General features: G+C 37.5%; 1 protein-coding gene across 5 annotated transcripts in view; it reads left to right on the top strand.

Moving 5' to 3' along the window:
• The window catches only part of RAP1GDS1 (Rap1 GTPase-GDP dissociation stimulator 1), a 106,105-nt gene that overhangs the window by 63,253 nt on the left and 22,848 nt on the right, over positions 1–20,004 (top strand). For 4 of the 5 annotated variants that reach the window (XM_075500604.1, XM_075500605.1, XM_075500606.1 and 1 more), the window contains 2 exons: positions 197–322; positions 16,348–16,494. In XM_075500604.1, the coding sequence (XP_075356719.1) occupies positions 197–322; positions 16,348–16,494 (273 nt within the window). The remainder of the gene's footprint in view (positions 1–196; positions 323–16,347; positions 16,495–20,004) is intronic. The other variant, XM_075500607.1, reaches the window with a different exon arrangement.

Below are 20,004 nucleotides of genomic sequence, written 5' to 3' on the forward strand. Positions count from 1 at the left end.
ATTAATGAATAATGGAAAGAACATAAACCCAAATCCTGACTTGGGCTTATTCACTAGAAACTTGCACGAGAACTTACATTGTTTGTCTATGCATATGTTTATTCTCACAAAAGGCCCAGTTGCAATGCCAGTGTAACTAGAACGGATGAAACTGAAAATAGCCAGCTTGCTTTAACAGGCTTTGCATTATTTGCAGAATTTATGCGGAACCCATGCGTGGATGCTGGGTTGATCCCTCCTTTGGTGCAGCTGTTAAACTGCAAAGACCAGGAAGTATTGCTTCAAACAGGACGTGCCCTGGGCAATATATGCTACGATAGCCGTGAGTGTTGAAATATGCCATATTTTGTAGATGCTGTTGTAGGAGGGAGGGGAATGTTTTGGTGTTCTGTATATTGTGTACTGGGGGGTCATTTTCCTCCTTTCTTGATTTTTATTTACCACACAACTCCTCTGATTGTATGAGACAATGGAACGTCACACTTGCATTATGCTTTTGTGACAGATAGATTAAAAAAACTGTTTCAACATTGTGATACAACTGGATATAAGAACAGAAAAGATTTGTGATCCTAGGTTTGTTTTTTTTTTAAACATAATGAGCTAGGTTTTCAGAGAGCAGGTGCTACATACACAGAGGCCTGAACAGTTAATTTTTCCTCAAATAGAATGTCTCAGAAGGGAATACCCAGAGTCAGAAGGGAATATTCATATTCTACCAGTCTCAAAGCTGTGCAGACCTACATATGTGGCTGAAATGATGCCTGAGCTATGTTGCTGATTCTTAGAATTCTTATGTGGGCAATCAATTGCTCCAAGATTACATATTGGTATTTTTGGTAGTCAGAGGTTGGGGGTGGGGAGGTGGGGGAGGTTTTTTAGCTTTTTGTGGGCACAGTAAACTTTGCACTGCCAAGCAATTGAGTTTTGAAATGCAATTGTGACTCCATGTGCTGATTACATGCATGGATGTGTCATTCGCAAAACCAAACCAGTGGTTGCAGTGTTTTGAAAATGCAGCCTCATTATCTCTTACTTTAAATATTTTGATAAAAGCCAGTGCATGATAAATATGGTACAGAAGCAGAGACACCAGGAACGTCTTTCTATACACATGAAGGAATTAGAAGCCTATGGATGTCTGCAGATGGGAAGTGAGATGAAATTGTAAAAGCATTTTGTTATCTTGAGAGTTAGTGACTTATTTCATATGGCAAGAAGTTGTCTTTGTACTATGTGTTGCATTTACTAAAAGTTTTGCTGTTCTGAATACTGTCTGTTGAAAAAACGGAATTATTGGTAGCCTTTCTCCTTGCTACTTTTTTTCATCCTAGTTTGGAAATTTACATTTTATATTGTTTTAAATTACCTTGCCTGTGACCTCAGGGAAGTTAATCAGATTTTCCATGCTGGCATTTGCATTTACAGACAACTACTGCTTGAGGATGTTAATGTATAATTCTTTCATTTAGGATTTTCTTTAAGGTGACCAATCAACTGAACAGCTGCTTCTCCATGGAAACTTCAAGTAGAAGCCGTTGAGCTTTCTATAACATAATGTATTGACTACATTTTATTTCAGGGTCATATGTGATATAAAGCTCACTCCCAGGTGGCACTGGTTTATTTCATATAAGTAAAATCTACATAACTATTCATGTCACTGTTGTTCAACCCACATTTTTTCATGAAATACAATAAGGACACACAAAAATGTTTTTTTGTAGTATTCAGGTATTGTGGACTACTGCTGGCTTTTACAGTGCAGGGTTTATCCAGTACAGAAAAGCTGCATTACATGCCTTGTGTTGCCCTTCTGTGGAGCAAAGCCGGCACTGATAAAAATCTACAGTAGGCAGTGATGTGTTCTGTATACCATGTGTTGCTGTGCTCCTGTGGGAGGACAGTCACTACCTTCCCTGTGTATTTGAATAAGATTAATGAATAAAGTGTAATAAAATGTCATGAAAATCAAGATTAGCATCTTGGATTTGAGCGGAAGAGGCTATTTACAGTGCTTATTTATCACATCCACCCTATCTGACTTTATTTTGTATGTTATCTTAATGTGTAATGATTATATAGTTATGTAACCTATCCTAAATTCTTATTTAGGATGAATACTTTCAATATGTTTATTACTATAAAATTTAATAAATTTTCATCGATGAGTATTATTTTTCCCTAACTAAGAGCTTTAAAGTATAACAAAGACAAGGTCTGGAGTCCAATAGTTCTAATAAAAAATGTTGTTATGTGTTGATAGTCTTTTTCTTTTCGATTGAGACAAAAACAGCTGTTACCCTTCTGATAACTGGGACTCATATAGGAACTTGAAATACATCAGTAACTGTATTTTACCATATACATGAGCGGTTTTTCACTTCTACAGCCCATGTAATTACAACATGCAGTAATGAGGAAGGTCTTTAAGTCCTAAATCTATGTTAGGCTGAAATTATGAAATCTAAGCCCATATTGAATGGCTCATAGCAACATTTCTATTTATTGAAAGCCCCAATTATCCTGTATTTCATCCTAGCAAGCATGCATCACTTTGTTTAGTGATAGTTTGTGCAAAAAGGAGTTAATCAGGTCTCTATTTTTGAGAGAAGTCTGCATGGCACAGGATGAAAGTTGCGGGACAAATGGCTTTTCCTACAGGGAAGGCCCCTTAAAAGTGGCCTTGCAGAGGAGAAGGATTGCCTGAATTTTTTTCTTGATTAAATGAAAATGGCCGTGGTTTCTCAGTTCAGAGATCCTAGAGTTGCTGCATGAAGGAAAGACCATTTCCATGTAAGTTCAGGAGGGGCTACTCCTGGAACACGGCTGCTGTGGAAAGGTAATTCATGGCTAAGTCCCAATGCTGGGAGAGGTTTAGTACCTTCCACAAGGTAAAAGGGGAACTACACACTTACTGGCCAGAGACCTTACTGAAAAGATTCATCTCCTCACAGAAGACATGAAATGAAAACCTGTTGACTTACAGACAGATTTTCTTCTCTAAGTTTGAGGTACACATGCACAGTCTTATTGTCTGGGTGCTTGTCTGTGTTTGTTAGCCCCCTAAAATAATACTGAATCACCTGTTTGAGCATGAAAGAAAATACAAAGAATTAAATGCATTTCGTAAACAGTTAAAGAGGAAAAAATAGGTGAAATTTATCCCAAGTAGCCTTGAGAGCATCCTTTTTAAAGCGTTTACATTGTGAAGAGATCTGCTTTATCTGAGTCTCTGAACATCAAGAATACAGGCAAATATAATTGCAAAGCAGAGTAGAAGGAAGCTTTGTTAGTACTGATGAGGCTTCTAGTCTCCCAGCCTTCCTCTTGTATGCAGAGATGAAAGAAACAATTGAGGCAGCCAAAAAGATTTTAAGTCAGAAGCAATGAATTTAACTAATCACAGTATGCAGACTGTTCAGTACTGTCCTACAATTTAAGAACAGATACATTACTGTATGTTCCTGTACAGCTTGTAATTGTTCTACATGCTTTATCTAGTAAACGCCACATACACCTCGGCCCCCAAATTTTCGTCAAAGCAGAAAGTGCAAAGCAAAGAAATAGAGACGTGATCTCTCCTCCTCTCCCTCCTGCTTTCTCCCCCACTGTACCTACAGCCTGTACCAACTACAGCTGCTTGTACTTCCGTATCCCCAGACAACGGATTCCTCAGCCTCACTCAGGGACAGAATTTTGTCTGAACTATTTTACTAGATACAAAGCTCCTAGCCCACTCATTCCTTTTAACCACCAGTTATGTTTTTTCACTTATAATCAAAGCTAAATTCCTAGGCATTGTCCAGTCAGAGCATAAGATCTGTCCTTCTAGCTGCTTCACCACTCTTTATCCATGAATCAAACTATAGCTACTTTTCTACTGTCTGTCTTTCCAGCCCCCCCGCCATTCTACCTAGTGCCGTTTCTTTAGTAAGTTTGTTCATTTAGGGGTGTTACAGATGAATAGGGCATACCTCCAAAACTCTTCTAAGTTCCCCCTGCCCCTTGGTTCCACATGCAACATGAAGATCTCATCTCCATTGTTTGTGAAAGGTCATGTTTAACATAACATGATTCTTGCTACAAAAAGCAATGTCTTAAGTCAGAGCAGAATGGTTAATTCGCCTGTAGATAAAGCCTAAAAATGATTTGCTACCATCAGCTCTGGCAGTTGGAATATTAAGTTAAAGAACAGCATTATCCGAATTGCAGCTTGGGATCACTTAATGAACAGGCTGATGGCTAGTACACGCCTTAGCTCTCTCTGCTGGCTTCTTTCTCAATAGACTGGGAAGACTCTGGTGACTTGAATCATGTGGCAGATTGAGTGCTTGGGGGACAGGGAGACTGAGACCACAGTTTTCAAGTTAGGCCTGCCTTCTTGCAAGACCCACATGAGAATGCGGGAAAAAGACAAAACCTGTCTGTAGCCAGGTCTTTGTCCTACTCTGACACCCCCCACACCAATGCTGTTTGTATAGATAAAAGATCAGGCCAACCAGATAAATTTTAGTCAAGAATTTTAATGGAAGATGATGCTATATTAAAATAGCAGTATTTTCTTAGCAGATAATAGCCTCACAATATTTTTTATCATTAAGTTTGTGATGCACATGCTATCTTAATCCCAGTGATCTTTCCACAGGTAGTTTGTTACACACTTCAGTTTTGAACTGAATCACAAACTATTTTCCTGTGTTTTTATGTACCATTGAGCAGACTATAGAAGCTATTATAATTATACTATAAAAGTGATAATTATAAGAGGAAGTGAAAGGCTAGGGTATTTAGAGCCTGATTCAGTAGCCACACAGACAGAAGGAGTCATTCTGATTGACTTTGGTTGAGATTACATTAGACTCTTACCCATTAGAAAATAATTCCTTCTTGCAGTTTAGAGCATCCACATATTCTGAAAGCTATCAAAGGGAAATAAGCTCTCCATGTATCTTGTAAGGGAAATGAAAAATTTCCCATTCTGCCCTTCCATAATATTCACATTAACGATAGTGCTTAGAGAGCTCCTTGGGGAATCTCAAAGCTATTGCTTTTTGCACGCATCCACAACCTTGTTTCTTCATGAAACCACCAGGCTGGGTACATATTCTCACCAACCATACTTCATGATATAAACAGCTATAGAATTGGAAAGAAACTAAAAACGCCAACTCATTCTGTAAAGACTCTCCTCTGACATCTGCTTATCTACCTTTTTCTGCTGGAAATTTACTGGATCCTTTTCTCATTTCCCAAGCTGTACATTTCTTTGTTATCTACCCAGTCTTACTTGTATTGATGGCATGACTCCTCGTTGAATTTCAGCAATGTGGCCTTTCACATAGACCCAGATCTCTCTTGATCCCAGTCTTAACACCAGACCATGAACATGATACCACTTCTTGTTAAAAAGATCTTACACGTGCCATAAATTCTGTATACTCAGCTGCCCATCCTATATACCCTATATAAGGATGTACAGACCTTGTGCAGAGATCTGCCAAGAAAGGCTAAGTACAAAAATAAGAAACTACTCAATTGCACAGTTACGTACATCTCCTCTCAGGAGATGAGGTTAATTTCAGGATCTAAAGCAGAAAACCAGGCGCTTAAGAATTAAACATACTGGAAAGAAGTAAAATTCATTTTTCTTCAAAAAATGGCATAACCTTTTTCAGTACCATATGGAAAACCAGCAGAATCCTAGAACACAACTGGTGTTGATAACAGCATGCTACTGGCTAATCATTTTTATGAAGGTCACCCTGATTCATGCAGCCAGGCAGCATCTTACCACAATCTTTCACTTTTCATTGTACTAGATCCTACCAAACACAAATGCCACCTACTAAGCTGTTTCCCAAGCATTATCATGAAATTGAGATCAGAGGCTTAAACTTGTTGCTTGAAAACTGATTGTTTCCAACAGCTTACGGAGAATTAAAATTCTAGTTTTTAATTGTACAGTAACAGTCTTTTACCTTTATATCTGTCCTCTCTAAGGCGTTGCAGAGTCTTAGAAAACTATAGCATTTTTAAGTTAGAAGTCCTTGATAATGCAGGATTTTTTCCAAGCCTCTGCAGCACAAGTATTGCATCAGCTAGAAACTAAGCGTACCATATGCATGCCAACACATACTTTCACAGTAATATTTAGTACTTATCAGCAATTAATCATGAATCTTCTTAGGAAGCTGTTAAACAATATTATTCTAATTTACTTATTTTATAGCTGGTCTAAATGGAATCAGAATGATGAGGAAATCTTCCTAGAGCATCAGAAAGAGCCATTCAAGAGGTGATATGAAAAACATGAATTCTCATTCTCAGGCTGTTACTCTTTTTAAAATTTACATTCTAAATATTAACTCTGCTGAAACAAGTGGCAAAATTCTCATGACTTAAGCCAAAACTTATCAGAAGCCCACATGGGGGGAAAAATAATTTGAAAAAAAGAACCAAAACCAAATTGCCATAGATTTGCAACTTTTCCCTTCTTTAAGATGAAGGTATGAGGCCTGATTTTCTGTTTTAGAGTATACGTGTGATAGGTCCTGCTTATTTTCTGCAGTGCAAATATTTTTCCCCTTCCTGTTTTTTCCAGGAAGATTATTTGAATAGGCAGAATAAGTAGATCAGAATTCTGTCAGTACAGGTACAAAGAAAATAAAATCTAAGAAACAGAGCAGGTTTTTTTCTGATTCCTTACTTTCTCCCCCTCCAGCATTTCATTCACAGTCTTTAAAGTTTGTGTATTGCTCATATTCCAACACACTGAGAGACACCTGCTTAATTTACAGTGAAAATAGAAGCCACAGGCAACAAGGAAATCTAAAAAAAAAAAAAAAAAGAAAAAAAAAAAAGAAAGAGATGTAAGGTGTTTCCAGGGTCTTAAAGAAGGTCATGAGCAGACTTGGAAAGAAATCCTGCTTTATTCACTAGATCTTGCTGCCACCCTAAAAGCAAGTTAAGGATGCAAACTTTGGTTAAGGATTGAGCTATTTCTTCATACTTCAAAGCTAAACAAAGTAAGAAAGGGAAAAACTTGGAATTCTCCTAATATTTATGAAGACTAGAAAAGATTCCTTATCAGGAAGAAAAACTTTTAGAATTTCAGTAACAATAAGTGAACAACACAAGATATGTAGCTTCTCCTTCTCCTTTCAATTCAACCTTCCTTTTCATATCTTTTTTCACTTTGCCTTTTAAGATATTTGAAATTGTTCATATTTATAGATAACTGCACAGTCATGTGTTGTTGCTTTCAAACCCCTCAGAAAACAAAGCTTGTTAGTTGAGTGTCTAGACATGGCCAAAGTGTCTAGCTTATTCTACTTTATTTAGAAAAGTAGGCATTATTTGTGACTAGAAATATCAAATGTCACTAAATCAGCAATGGTAGAAAACGTCAACTGAATTACCATGGAAAACAGAAGAAAGAATCTGCTAGCATCTTGCTAAGCATTGCTTATGTATAATTGGGAAGTGAGTGTTTATTAATTTTTTTTGTTAAGCTTGCAGCCATCGTTCTTCCCCTTTTAACTTTGTGTTTTAATACAGTCTAATTATATAAGCATAGCTTCTTAAATAATAACACAGAATATAATTTTGTTATACTCTCAGATCCACTTCTGTAGATTTTTGCAACACCGTGTGCACCATGCATATATTGCACGGGCCAAGCCTTTTAGCAGTTTATATGATAGCTACACAGACATCTGATTTTATACTGCATTTCATACAGTGCAATAACAGCATAGAGTTAACATACAACAGGCAAACCACCTAAATTCAGTTACATTTGTTGTGTTCATATCTAAGGAATGCTGTGCAACTCTCAGAAACAGAAGTTGGACATTATTGGCAAAGAACTATGTTAGTAAAATCTATCCCTTAATGCAGTGAAGCTCTTGAATGTCTCAGCCAGGGGACCAGGGCTATATTTAGTTAGAGGGGTTTTATAATATTGTTTGTACACTAATATAATCAAGAGACAGTGCCCACCAGAGGAAGATGCAGCTTAAGTATTTGATAAAAGACGGTGAGGAAAGAGTTAGGTAAAACTACAGATAATAGCAAGATGGTTAGCATTAGCAATAACAAAGCTGTGTTCCTGTCACATGAGGTGTCAGTGTGTATGAACAAGGTTGGTCTTTGAGCCTCCTTGATTCTGAGGCTGCTGTGTGTCTGGTTAGTTGCCCAGTCAGCAGAATGGCCTGAGGAGTTAGGGTGGATGCCTTGAATACCCTATCTACAACAGCATTCACATTTCCCTGAAAAGAGAGTCACTTACCTGAGACAGTGTCCAGTTTATCACCCACATCTTGGCACCACCTGGCCTCTTGAGTGCAGGCTGTTCTGCAGTCGTAGTGCATTGCTAGTTGCCCTCCGGTCAAGTCGGTGGATTGCCTTCTGCTAAGGAGGTAAAAGATTTCCTAAAACAAAACACTTTGCTGGTCTTTCTCAGGCTGTATCCTACAACCTTTCAGATACAAGAATCTTCTACAGGTCAGCTCCTCCATGCAGACTGCACCCTAACAAGCAATAGCCCACACGCTGCTGCTTGGAGTTGCTTTAGAAGGCCAGGTCCTCTCACTCCCCCTAGGCTTCATGATTTGGGGCAAGGATAGCACTGACCCCAAACCCAAGATTCACCCCAGCTTTTCCAAGATCCCAGGTCCACTTGTTACTTTGTCACTTCTCTGAATAATTTTCTTTCTTCCCGGGGCCTAGTAGGTTCCACAAAGACGCTTTATGGAGGGGTTTTTTGGTTTGGTTTTGTTTTTTGCTTCTTGGGCTTTTCCCAACCTACTCCAAATCCCCAAGGGTTACACAGTTTCTGAGACTGCTCCTCTGGCCACTTTGGTGGAGACCCACAGCTCCTTCGAGCTCCTTCAGCTAGCAGTACCACTCTCACACAATACCAGGCTAAGCCTCTTGCCAAGCTGCGTTCAGCAGCACCCAGCAGAACGCCCCTGCTCTGCACCAGACTGTGACCATGCCGTGCTCAGTTCACACCCTCCTTCTCTGAGAGTTTGAAGCTGAGAGACAACATTGCACTCAAGGCCTGGGAGTAAAAGTTCTAAATTAATTGCTGCATGCAGGTTTATTCTTTTAATAGCATGAGATGCTATGAATACCTGTTTACCAGTGTAAAAAAATGGTCTGATGTTTTACTGTATAATTGGATTCCATGATTTATTTTATGCTGTATGAAATAATAAGCGTAGGCTGGCTTCAGCTCTGACTTATGCTCTCATAAACCTAGAGTAATTTGTTTGACTGTAATGGAATTACTAAGGAGTTGCATAGAGTTATAAAATCAACTGAAGAATCTGTTGTAAGCATATTGCACATGGAAAGGAAGGCAGAGGGAAGTGCTACATTCAGCTCTGAGGGCCTTTACCTGATTCTTATATATCTACTAGAACTTTTTCATACTGTTTAGCTTCTTTATTTTCAAATAGAATTCAGTAGTGGAAATTACTACATTTTAAAACTAAAATCTCCTTAGAATCCAGAACAAATCACCTGCCAATACTGAGACTAGTAGTACTTTATGTCTTGTTGTTGATAAAAACATTTCTGCTGTTATACTGAAATCTCAGGTCCGCTAGTAGAATTTGACTGGAAGTGAAGTATTGAAAAGTCTTGAAGAGTAAACTCATCACTGTTCTTTTGTCTGAGAACAGAAACAGGTGATTTTTCTCGTATGTATCCGACATAAGAGGAATATGAAAAATAAGCAAATTTTATTGCAATTAAATTGTGGGGTTGAATTTGGCTTGCATTTGACTGCTACCTCAGCATAACATTAGGGAGATTGCAATACTGGCACATTTACCCATCCCTTCAAACGTTCTGCCAAATTCCTGACTGTAGACAAAAGAAATCCCATGATACTCATGAGAGAGATTAGGGCTTGTTGGCGTTAATATCCTGTGGTCCACACATTGAACATATTATAAGGAGTCTACCAAAAATACCACTAGATCTCCATTAGGATACAACATTTTAAAATTGTGTTTGTTAGAATAAACCAGTTGCATAAGAGGGCCAGTACGCTGCTGCATCAGTTGTCATTAGCCAGCAAATATGCTGGCAACAGTTTTATCCAAAAAGATCAATGCTACATATTTTCAGTCCTTGAAGGCACTATATTAAAAGGCAGCGTTCTGTTAGCATTTCTAGTTTACTGTTTCCATATTTACTATTTTAGCAATAATTTCTGAAAGAATAACTTATGAGACAATACCCTCGATGCAGCTGGAGTTAGGGCTAAGGATAGTTGCCAGCAATTTAAGATGAACTGATTACAAGACTGTTCTGTTTATTTCTGAAGCAAGCGTGACTAATTCAAAATTATTTCTTCTTCATAAAGCAAAAATTTTAAATCTATATTGATTGATTTTAATCAATAAGCAAATAAAACAAAACTGTACTTCTGGTAATCAGAGTCTTATAATTCCTGAAGGAATTAAATAAAGAGAAAGGAAATTTCAGTACAAGATAGACAGAGCAATCCCCAAAAATATCTTTCAAATTGTTAAAACATGAATCTCAAAATACAGTATTGCTGTGTCCTGTCCCTTGTAGACATGGAAAGACAGAAGACACAGAAGACATGGAAAAAGCAGCAAACAATAATAGTGTAATATAATTACATGAAGCTTACTTTCCTTCAAAAAATAAAATTAATGCAATGCAGCTCTGTGTTCTGTAACAGGGTTGTAGTCTGTAGTCTTGCAGTCAAACAATTGACAGGGTCCAGAATCCAGTGATTTAAAAGCATACACAAACAGATTCAAGATAAAAAGTAGGGCCAAGTACTAAAACTGAATGACAGCATTGCATTAAAAGTTTTATCTTTACAGTGTTCAGATGGGGAAAAAAGGGTAAACTCCCAGTTTATGTAAGTGGCAGTGTTTTTCCTAATGTCTACATGGATAACGTGGTTTACGCTAGCTAAGGGTTTGCCTCTAACAGTGTTTTTTGAATGTTTTCTCTTTCTATTTTCTTAATAAGGAGAAAACATGTAAGCAGACCTTTCTTCCTTTGGAGTTCTACTCCTGCTGTTTTTTCCCCATGCATGGTCATAATTTTCTATGTCACATCATAATTTCCTCTGCAGCAGCCAGTTTGATATCACAAAATTTTATGACTTCAGGTGAAAGAATAAGCAGCAGGAGCAGATGAATGCCTCAGTACAAAAACCATGCAAAGAGGACCTAACTAAAAAATAGAGGAAAATAAAAATAGAACATGTAGAAAGAACCCTTCCCTCCCCTCCCCCCTTTGGGCTACTGTAAAATAGTTCATCTTTAACATAATAATAATTAAAAAAAATGTTATCCATAAATCACTGATGTAACCTAAGCAATATTTTGGTCAAAAAGAATGCAGGATTGGAGCCAAATGCAATAAAGATGGAGCACTGAAAGTAAAATGGCAGTATGTCATTTAAATTATTTGATCATTACACCCAATTGCAGAGTAAAAGAATTTTAAAATAAATACTATATTTTTTCCCTGTCACCAAAAGCTGCTGTCTTGGCAGCTTGGTTTATGGAAATCAGGGACCTTGATCATACAAATCATCCTTTCCCTCACTGACTTGCACCATTTATACCAATGCAACTATTTACACCAGTAAACTTTTGTAGCACATGAATTGGAGAAAGGTATCATTACATATGAAATTGTATTGTGAAACATAAAATTCACATTTCAGAATGAAAATACAGTAACAAAGAATTAGCAAAGAACTGTTTGGAAAGCAGTGGCACTGTGGCCATCATGTTGTAAAGATATGGTAGGCAAAGGTAATACAGAGTGTTCATACCTTACCTTTTTTGTGAGAAAAAGCTTTCAAACAACCATTCCGTACATCACTATGCTGAACGTAATTTTCTATGCTTTTACTTAGTCGTTATTTAACTAGCTGTGATGCCATCATCACCAGAATTGTAGATACCTACCTAATTTTTACCAGCCTGTGGGTTTACTCGCCATATACACACTTAAATAACGGTGTGCATCTTTGCAGGACCAGGATCATTTCTGAAGTACAAATGACTTCTAAACTGTAGTTTAAATATTAGAGATGACAAAGAGAAAAGTCTGGAATAATAGAGGAACCAGACCAATATATTTTAAAATTTAAATAAAAAATGGGTAAAACATGAGTTTTCAGAACTGTCTGAAACTGTGCTGTTTTTTTCTTGTGAAGACACAGCTCTGTATCCTAATAGAACATTAATAAGAAATGGTTTTGTCCCAATCTTTATGAGATGCATCTGCTCCTTTAATGTCACTCGAATTCACAGAGCTTAAACTTTATATTAAAAAAGGGCCCAGTATGAAAATAACAAAGCTAATTTAAGGTTTAGATTAAAGAGCACTAGGTGAGCTATTTGCAAAATTGTTTTCTGATATCTACTATACTATGGCACAGCCCTTTGCCTGAGGTAACTATATTTCCAGAAATAATAACCTTACAGTGGTGACAAAAATCAAAGTATTGGTGCATGTGTTTTAGAAATCACTCATTGACTGTGTATAGCTTATGCTTTACATTGTTTTCATACTTTAAGCTGTCACTTTAATTCCTGTTTTCTGTTAACCTTTTAGGACTTGTTTTAGGGTTTGTGGTTTGTTTTAGGGTTTAGTAAACCGGGGAAGAAAACTCAAGGGAAAGTTATGCAAACACATCTTGGGGAAAGCAAATTGAAACTGCTCTAAGGGCTGCATTTTAAAGACCTATCAATTATATGTACTAAAAAAATTTTGGTCGTTGACTTGGGCATCCATTGGAGCAGGCATGGCTGAGCCACGGGGAAAGTTGACAAGACTCTGTTCATAGGGGGAATGTGAGCAGTCACAGTAATTTGATAATCCACGTTAAAGCCCAGTTTTGCATAAAACTCCTGTGAGCAACTCGGGATAGAAAAAGAGACTGTACTAATTTTTAGAGATGGTTGCATTGCATTGGGCTAAAGAACATTGTGGAAGTAATAACTCATTCTGTAATAAATCTTACTGTACATTTTGTAGGAAAAAATCCCTCTGGTCTCTTGGGTTGTTGTCATTCTGTCATCTTTAAACAGTATTACATGTACTTAAAAAAAAAAGCTATACAACAGCATTGCCCTTTGTAGCTGTAATGAAGCATTTTTAAGCAGAAATGTGAATGCTTTCATTAAACTGTTCAATCACTGATCTCTTAGGAATAGCAAATGTTTATTTAAAAAGGTCACAGGAAAAAATTTCAGCACAGCTTCTGGGAGGCTGGAAGCACGTTAAGTGTGGGAGTTCACAGAGCTACTGCACTGCAAGGTAATAGTTGGATTGAGAACAAGACACAGCAACGTGCTGTGGTCTTGTTTTGACTGTAAATGATTTGGAGTCCGGTGAGTATTCTTGCGTGCAAAATCTGTTTCTTAGCGACAGAGCAGGGAGAAGCGAGTTGGTAATAAGTACATGGAGCCTTCTGAGTCAGAAATACACTTTTTGCTTGGGGGTGCAATGGGGTGTCATAGCCTGAGCTTGGAGTGAGTAGTCAGGACCTTCAGAATTTTGCTCCTACATGTAGTACAGGATTCTTCGTGGCCCTGCACTAATGAGCTGAGTTAATCCTGTTGGGCAGAAGAAGGCAGCACCAGGAGATCCTAATTATAGCACTCGCCCAGGTCTGTTCTTCACCCAGCTGCCTAGGGCAGAGAAGCAGGTAGGCAGGGTGAGCTCTAGGATGGGGAAGAGGCGGAGCAACAAACTCAATTAAAGCATCTCCTTTACAAATCTACTAGCCTATGTAGTCATATGAAAGTCTGGCACTTATAGCCTGCCACCTACTTGGGAGGGATCCTGACGTTCATTTTACCCTAACTTTTTGAGTATACTATAGAGACAGAGAGACATTTCTTGGAGTGAGATTTGTTTCTGAATCTTTCTGCCTTGCTTTTGCTGTCTGTACAGCGGAAGCTGATTATCTATCTACCTAACAAAAATATTGTGTGGATAAGGCTTTTGTCATGTATTTGAAGTGAGAGACTATTATGTACTTAAAGGTACAGCAGTTTTTGATATATAACTTCTTTGATAAACCAGAGAGAATGGAAGTAAAAGGATATGAGTTAGATTTTCATTTGTTGTAAGATACTATCACGCAGTTATTTTCAGTGGAGTTGTGCCAGATTCCATCCAGGTGAGGAACTTGGCTTGTAACTGTTTTTTGGGGTTTTAACCCTTGCTTCCAAACCCTCACCCGACTCTACCTTTATATTATTCTTTGCTTACATATTTTATCTGCAGTTCCATATGCGGGAACAAGCTTGACACCTGATTCTTATCTCAAGCTTAATTTTATCATGGGTTTAGTTTGTTGATTTCAATTGCATTATAGTAATTTGAGGACCACATTCAGTCCATCTGATCCAGGATCAATGATTCAGTTTCATTTTGCACACCTGTTTTGACTCACAAAACAGGTGAGTCAAATACAAAATTAAGTATTTGTATAACTTTTTAATGAAAAATAGGAGAAGAGGATACATAAAAGGATGCTGGAATATTCCAGCCAAGTTTGGGTTTTTTCTCTGCTGATTTGGTAAACGTAAGCACTGAATCTGAACACCTGACTATATTGTCTCACTCACTATGTTTTGGTGTAGGACTTTCTTTCATTCCAGCATTATGCCTATGTTTGTCACTGCATCAAGGATGCAAAAGACTTATTTTTTTTATATTTCTCCTTTTTTTATAGTCGTTCCTCCTGACACAGAATCTTACCTTGAATTTGTTTGACTGTAAACAGATTCTAGTTTCTCCTTTTTCAAAATGGAATGTACATACCTGCAGTGAAACACAGTCCCCTGATGTCCTGATCGAGTCTAAGGTGGAGACAGTCATGGCAGTGACCTTTTTCCTCTGTTGCATGTATCTCAGTTATTCTGCAAAACACTTATTACTTTGGTAATAAATTTAATAGTTAAGATCCACCAAGAATTGCCCTTCCTCCTTCAGCTCCACTCAGCAAATTATCTGAAGTCCCTATATATATACCCCTCATATAGATATGCATATTCATATTTATGAATATATATAGTGTAGGTGTATATAAAATACTTATAATCCTTTTATATATCTATAGTATGTAAGTGGTATATATGCCTCATAAATAGTATTAACAAGACTTGGAAGATTTAGAAACTTCTTTTTGCAGAGCTCTGGAACACTTCTAGTGAAAGATCACGTTATAAATGTGGACAACCTTGGTTTTCATACTAGATATGCTGCAGAATTAGGAAAACTTCGTAGCTTGACCTCCATGTATGATGGGGAGAGAGAGGAGTGATGATTGGTGAATAACAAGGGAAAGAAGAGATTAGCTTTGGGGCCATTAAGAAATTGAGGAGAGGGGGTTTTTTTCTTACTGTGCAAAACTTTTGCTTTAGTGATTTTCCCCCCAAGGTTTTGGTTTCATCTAGATTTTCCAGTTGATTCCAACTGTAACTCACTTGGAAATCTCTCCTTTGGGAAGCCCTGGAATTTAGGTTATTGACTGTTGTCTGTTGCTGATTGCCTGCTGGGAAAGGAAGTGGTATTGTCGATTACTGTAATAGGCGGCCAATTTTTCCTTTATTCCTACACTGATACATCAAATCTGATTTGTTATACAGAAAGAGTTCCATACAAAGATTATGGTGTGTTATTTACGAAACCTCAAAACATTGTAGTCTATTATAGATGCAGAGTGAATTTTTCTTTTAGCTATACAAAAAGAATCTGATAGTGGTATTAAATTTCAGGTATAGAAGTACAAAGAACATGCTGTGTGGCAGAGCGAGTGCATGAACAGAATTCGTGACCGTGAACTAGTACCTCTGTCTGCTTTGTCCGTTTTATTCCCCATTTTGTTTTTAAGTAACCTAAGCAATTTATTTTCTGTATTTCAATTTCTCGATCTGCATAACAGCAAGAGTAATTTACCTGGTCCACAAGGGTGTGTGGACTAGGCTTTGTAAAGTGCTCAGAACTTCCCTCTGGCAAAACCCAGTGTATCTTCAGGATATCATTTATCGGCTCCAGCAGCTCTGCCTCAAACACTGAACTTCTTTACAAAGGTATTAGTGCCAGGTGGTTAATCCCTTTTGTTGTAGGTGTTTTCACTTCCCTAGCTCTGTTGCACTAAAAGCTGGCCCTCAAGCACCTCTCTAGATGAATTTGACAACACTGGAGGAATGACTTCACTCTGTTTAAAAACTTCGTTTTGTATGATTACTGTTATGTTCGGGACTCTATGGTGGGTTTTGGTTTCATTTTTTTTTAATGTAACTCTTTGTTTTACAGATGAGGGCAGGAACGCAGTTGACCGTGCAGGTGGTGCACATATTGTAGTAGACCATATAAGGTCACTGTGCAGTAAAACAGATCCAGCCAGTGAGAAGCTCTTGACTGTCTTTTGTGGCATGCTGATGAACTATAGCAATGAGAATGGTAAACAACACCGAAAATTTGCTTTATGTCTACCAGGAGAACAACCCCATCAAAAAACATGACAGTTAAAGTCAGCTGTAGGTTTACATTGTGGATACTAACACGAAGTTATTCTGAAAAGATAAAGTACCTCAATTCACACATATAATTTTCTGTTTCAGTAAACTTATGTTCCCAAAAATACTAGATATCTTCCTGATGCAATTCCATATAGCATATCATATAAAGTTTTAAATCAACATCTGGAATTTACTTCTTTGTCTAAAAGCCATACATGGAGATGTATCATACACCTTAGGAAAAAACAGATTTACAGAAGTAAATTAGAAGGCTACATTAAGTCCTCTCTTTTTCATTTAGTATCAAACAACACCATAAGACTAATTTGTCACAGGCATGCGGTGTTGTCTTGTTGATGGTTTAGGGGTATATATGCCAAACAGTTTTCCTTAATAATTTTTCTCCTTGTGAAATGTATATAAAACCACATTAATTTCTTCTAACATAAATGGGGAATAATTTATGTGTATGTTCAACACTCTTCTGTGTCTACAAATTATGAGTTTATGTTCTTTATCCCATTAAATGGAGATGTTTAGGGGTGGGACAAAAACACAAGATAGTACCTTAAATGAGAAATCCTTGACCACTGAGGGTAAGAAAATAGTATTCTACACTAGTTGTACAAACGAACTGATATTTTAGTACATAGTTTGCTTTTGCACACAAGCATGGTAATATGCCAAAGCATATTTCACAGCATTCACACATTTCCAAGTTTTTCAAAATTTGAATCTCTAGGAAAATTGGGATAAATGAGGAAAGCTAAAGAGAGGCTGTTCTCCTGACTTGTAATGGCACGGACTGCAAATGTAGTTAGCTAATCACATTGTTTCTTCAATCATGCCTATTTCCTGAATCGTAGTGTTTTATCTTAGGAAGAAATAACTTCTTTATTAGCTGCTTACCATTTCCTTAAAGTTATCACTTGATGTAACTCAGTTTCCAAACCTATGTCCCTGAAACTCTTCTACTTTTCAGGATGATCCATAGGCTTTTTTTTTTACCTTTACTGTATAAATTTTTAATCTGCTTTATCATCTCTTCTAGCATAGTTTCCTTGTGTGTTTTTTGTGCCATCTCTCTGGAGCTCTCGCTCTTACTGTTACTTATCCACCCCCAAATATCACTGCTGTATGTGTCTCATCTCTTTCTCTTGTTCTTACATTCTTTTTTCTCCTCTTTTCCTAGTATTACCTAAGAATACTTGTTTACGCTACTTCTTCCTTCTTCTCCAAATAGCAATTTTCTAGTTCCTTTATTTCCTATACTTTTCAGGAACTGTTTTGCTTGATGTCTGCATGAGTGTCACATTTTATTACATGTCATAGTGTTAACTCCATATTTTCTTTATTTGTTAAAATATTTGGAACAAATAGATATTCTCACCTCTAAACTACCAGAATCCTCTGGATTAATTAAGACTAATAAGCATCCAGTATATTTGGTAGCTCAAGACAGACCAATCCAAAAGCGCTGTGTAGAGATACTGTATCAGTTTTGCTTCAGTGACCCAGCTCCCAGCAGATCTTCCCTAGGAAAACTAATTATGAGATAAATCTCCCAAACAAGCAGCTTCTGAACAGTTTAACTGTTAGGAACATTGAATAAATGATTCATTCCATCTAGTAAAATAGTTTATTCTGATGCAATCAATAAAGCAGTTGTGTAGTTCAGTGACAACTAGGGGGATTCACTAGCTGCCCTCCACTCTGCTAAATGACATCTTTCATCTCGCACAAACTAACGAACTGACACAATATTCACAGGAGCCACTGAAGCAATGTCAGCAGTGAGAAGTGCAGGAGTATTCCCAGCTCCTGGATCTGGATGCACACCACCATCCTGTCCTACCACCACATACTTGGTGGTCTCCATGAGAAAGGGCCTTTTGGTAGGGACCCAGCTCTTGTTTGGCCCAGCACCCATGGGTATGCTGTGTAAGACCTGTATCCTGTATTTCCATTGTGAATTTGCCCACTGACTGGGGAAACCACTGAATTAAACCCCAAATAATCTGCCAAATCAATATTTAAAAAAAATGAGAAGTTAGAGGATTAACTTTTTAGAGGAAAACTCAGTGACCATACCTGCAGCATGCGCATGGAGAGACAGGTAATTGGCCTGTCTTGCCAGTTTTTTGTTTTAAGAGCCACAAGTACAATTGGACCATAGTTGTGAACTGCTCTAAAAATATCACCTACGGACAATCATAGATTTTCAGGACAAGTCAATGTCAAATCTAAGCCCAAGACAACCACTTGCTTCCATGCATTGCAGAATCAGGTGGATAATATTATGAGTAAATGTGTTTCTTTGCTGACCTGTTAAACATGAAAACTCAGATTGTCCTGACAGTTAATTGTGCTCACAGATTAGCAGATACCACTTTCAGGATTTACTTGCAAAGGCTTGATCCCATGTTACTTAGAAAGAAGATAAACACTGTATTGGTTTTGCTGAAGCACGAAGAGTATGGGATTGCAACCTAGAGTCCCAGATTGCTTTGTCAGTAGTTATGGAAACAAATTGGACAAAAATAAAAGAAAAAACATTGGAAATGTAAGAAGGAAGTCTTTCAGTCTTTGAAATAGCACTTCTACCTTCTCTGTGCTTGTTTCTGTAATCTTTTCCTGCTTAGCATGCTATGTTACAAAATTACAGGTGGGGACTTCGAAGATTTCTTTACCTCTTTTAATGACTCACACTCATTTTAAGTTGCACTAGCTATCCAGATAAGGATGATTACGGCACATTTGGTTCTTAGTTGCATCTAATTATCTGTGAACACCCTAATATTTTCTAATCCTTAGCATTTCATGAGCAAAGAGTACATAAATTGTTTTATTTGATTTTAAACAGTTCATCATTCCCAGTCAACTAATTGCCCTCATTTTCCAATAGCTACTACTTTATTTTTAATAGCTATCAACTACCTTATTTTTTTTAACATGAGAGACTCATTCTTGAGTACTTCAAGTTTTTGAATTAGCATAGGGATTTATCACACATGAGTTTTTGTAAAATGACAACTAAAGAGCAGCTACGAGTAATATTTTCTTTTCCTAAACAGAGCAAATTAAGGAGCAGTCTTGTATCTCGTCCCAATTCTGGACACTCAGCTTGCAATTGTAACTCCATTCATAACACTGTTGTCTACGCTTTAAAACTAAGATTCCTTTTACAAGGTTCTTGTGCCATCTGCTTGTGCTCAGGAATCATTTTTGCCTGCTCTCTCTCAATTCTGCCTTTGCCTCCTCGGTATCTTATCATTTCTTTAGTCGCTACAATGTTAACAGAACAAACTCAGCTTTGGCATCTCTTGCAGTTCTTCTAAGCTGATTTAAAAAAAGTGTTGATTTTTAATTGCGTTGCTAGAAATCAGAGGCTTTTCCTGATGGGACACATCCCTTTGCCTTCAGCCCAGATTATCTTGACCCTCTCTGTCAT

Source organism: Mycteria americana, chromosome 4 (assembly GCF_035582795.1).
Source record: "Mycteria americana isolate JAX WOST 10 ecotype Jacksonville Zoo and Gardens chromosome 4, USCA_MyAme_1.0, whole genome shotgun sequence".
Lineage (NCBI taxonomy): Eukaryota > Metazoa > Chordata > Aves > Ciconiiformes > Ciconiidae > Mycteria > Mycteria americana.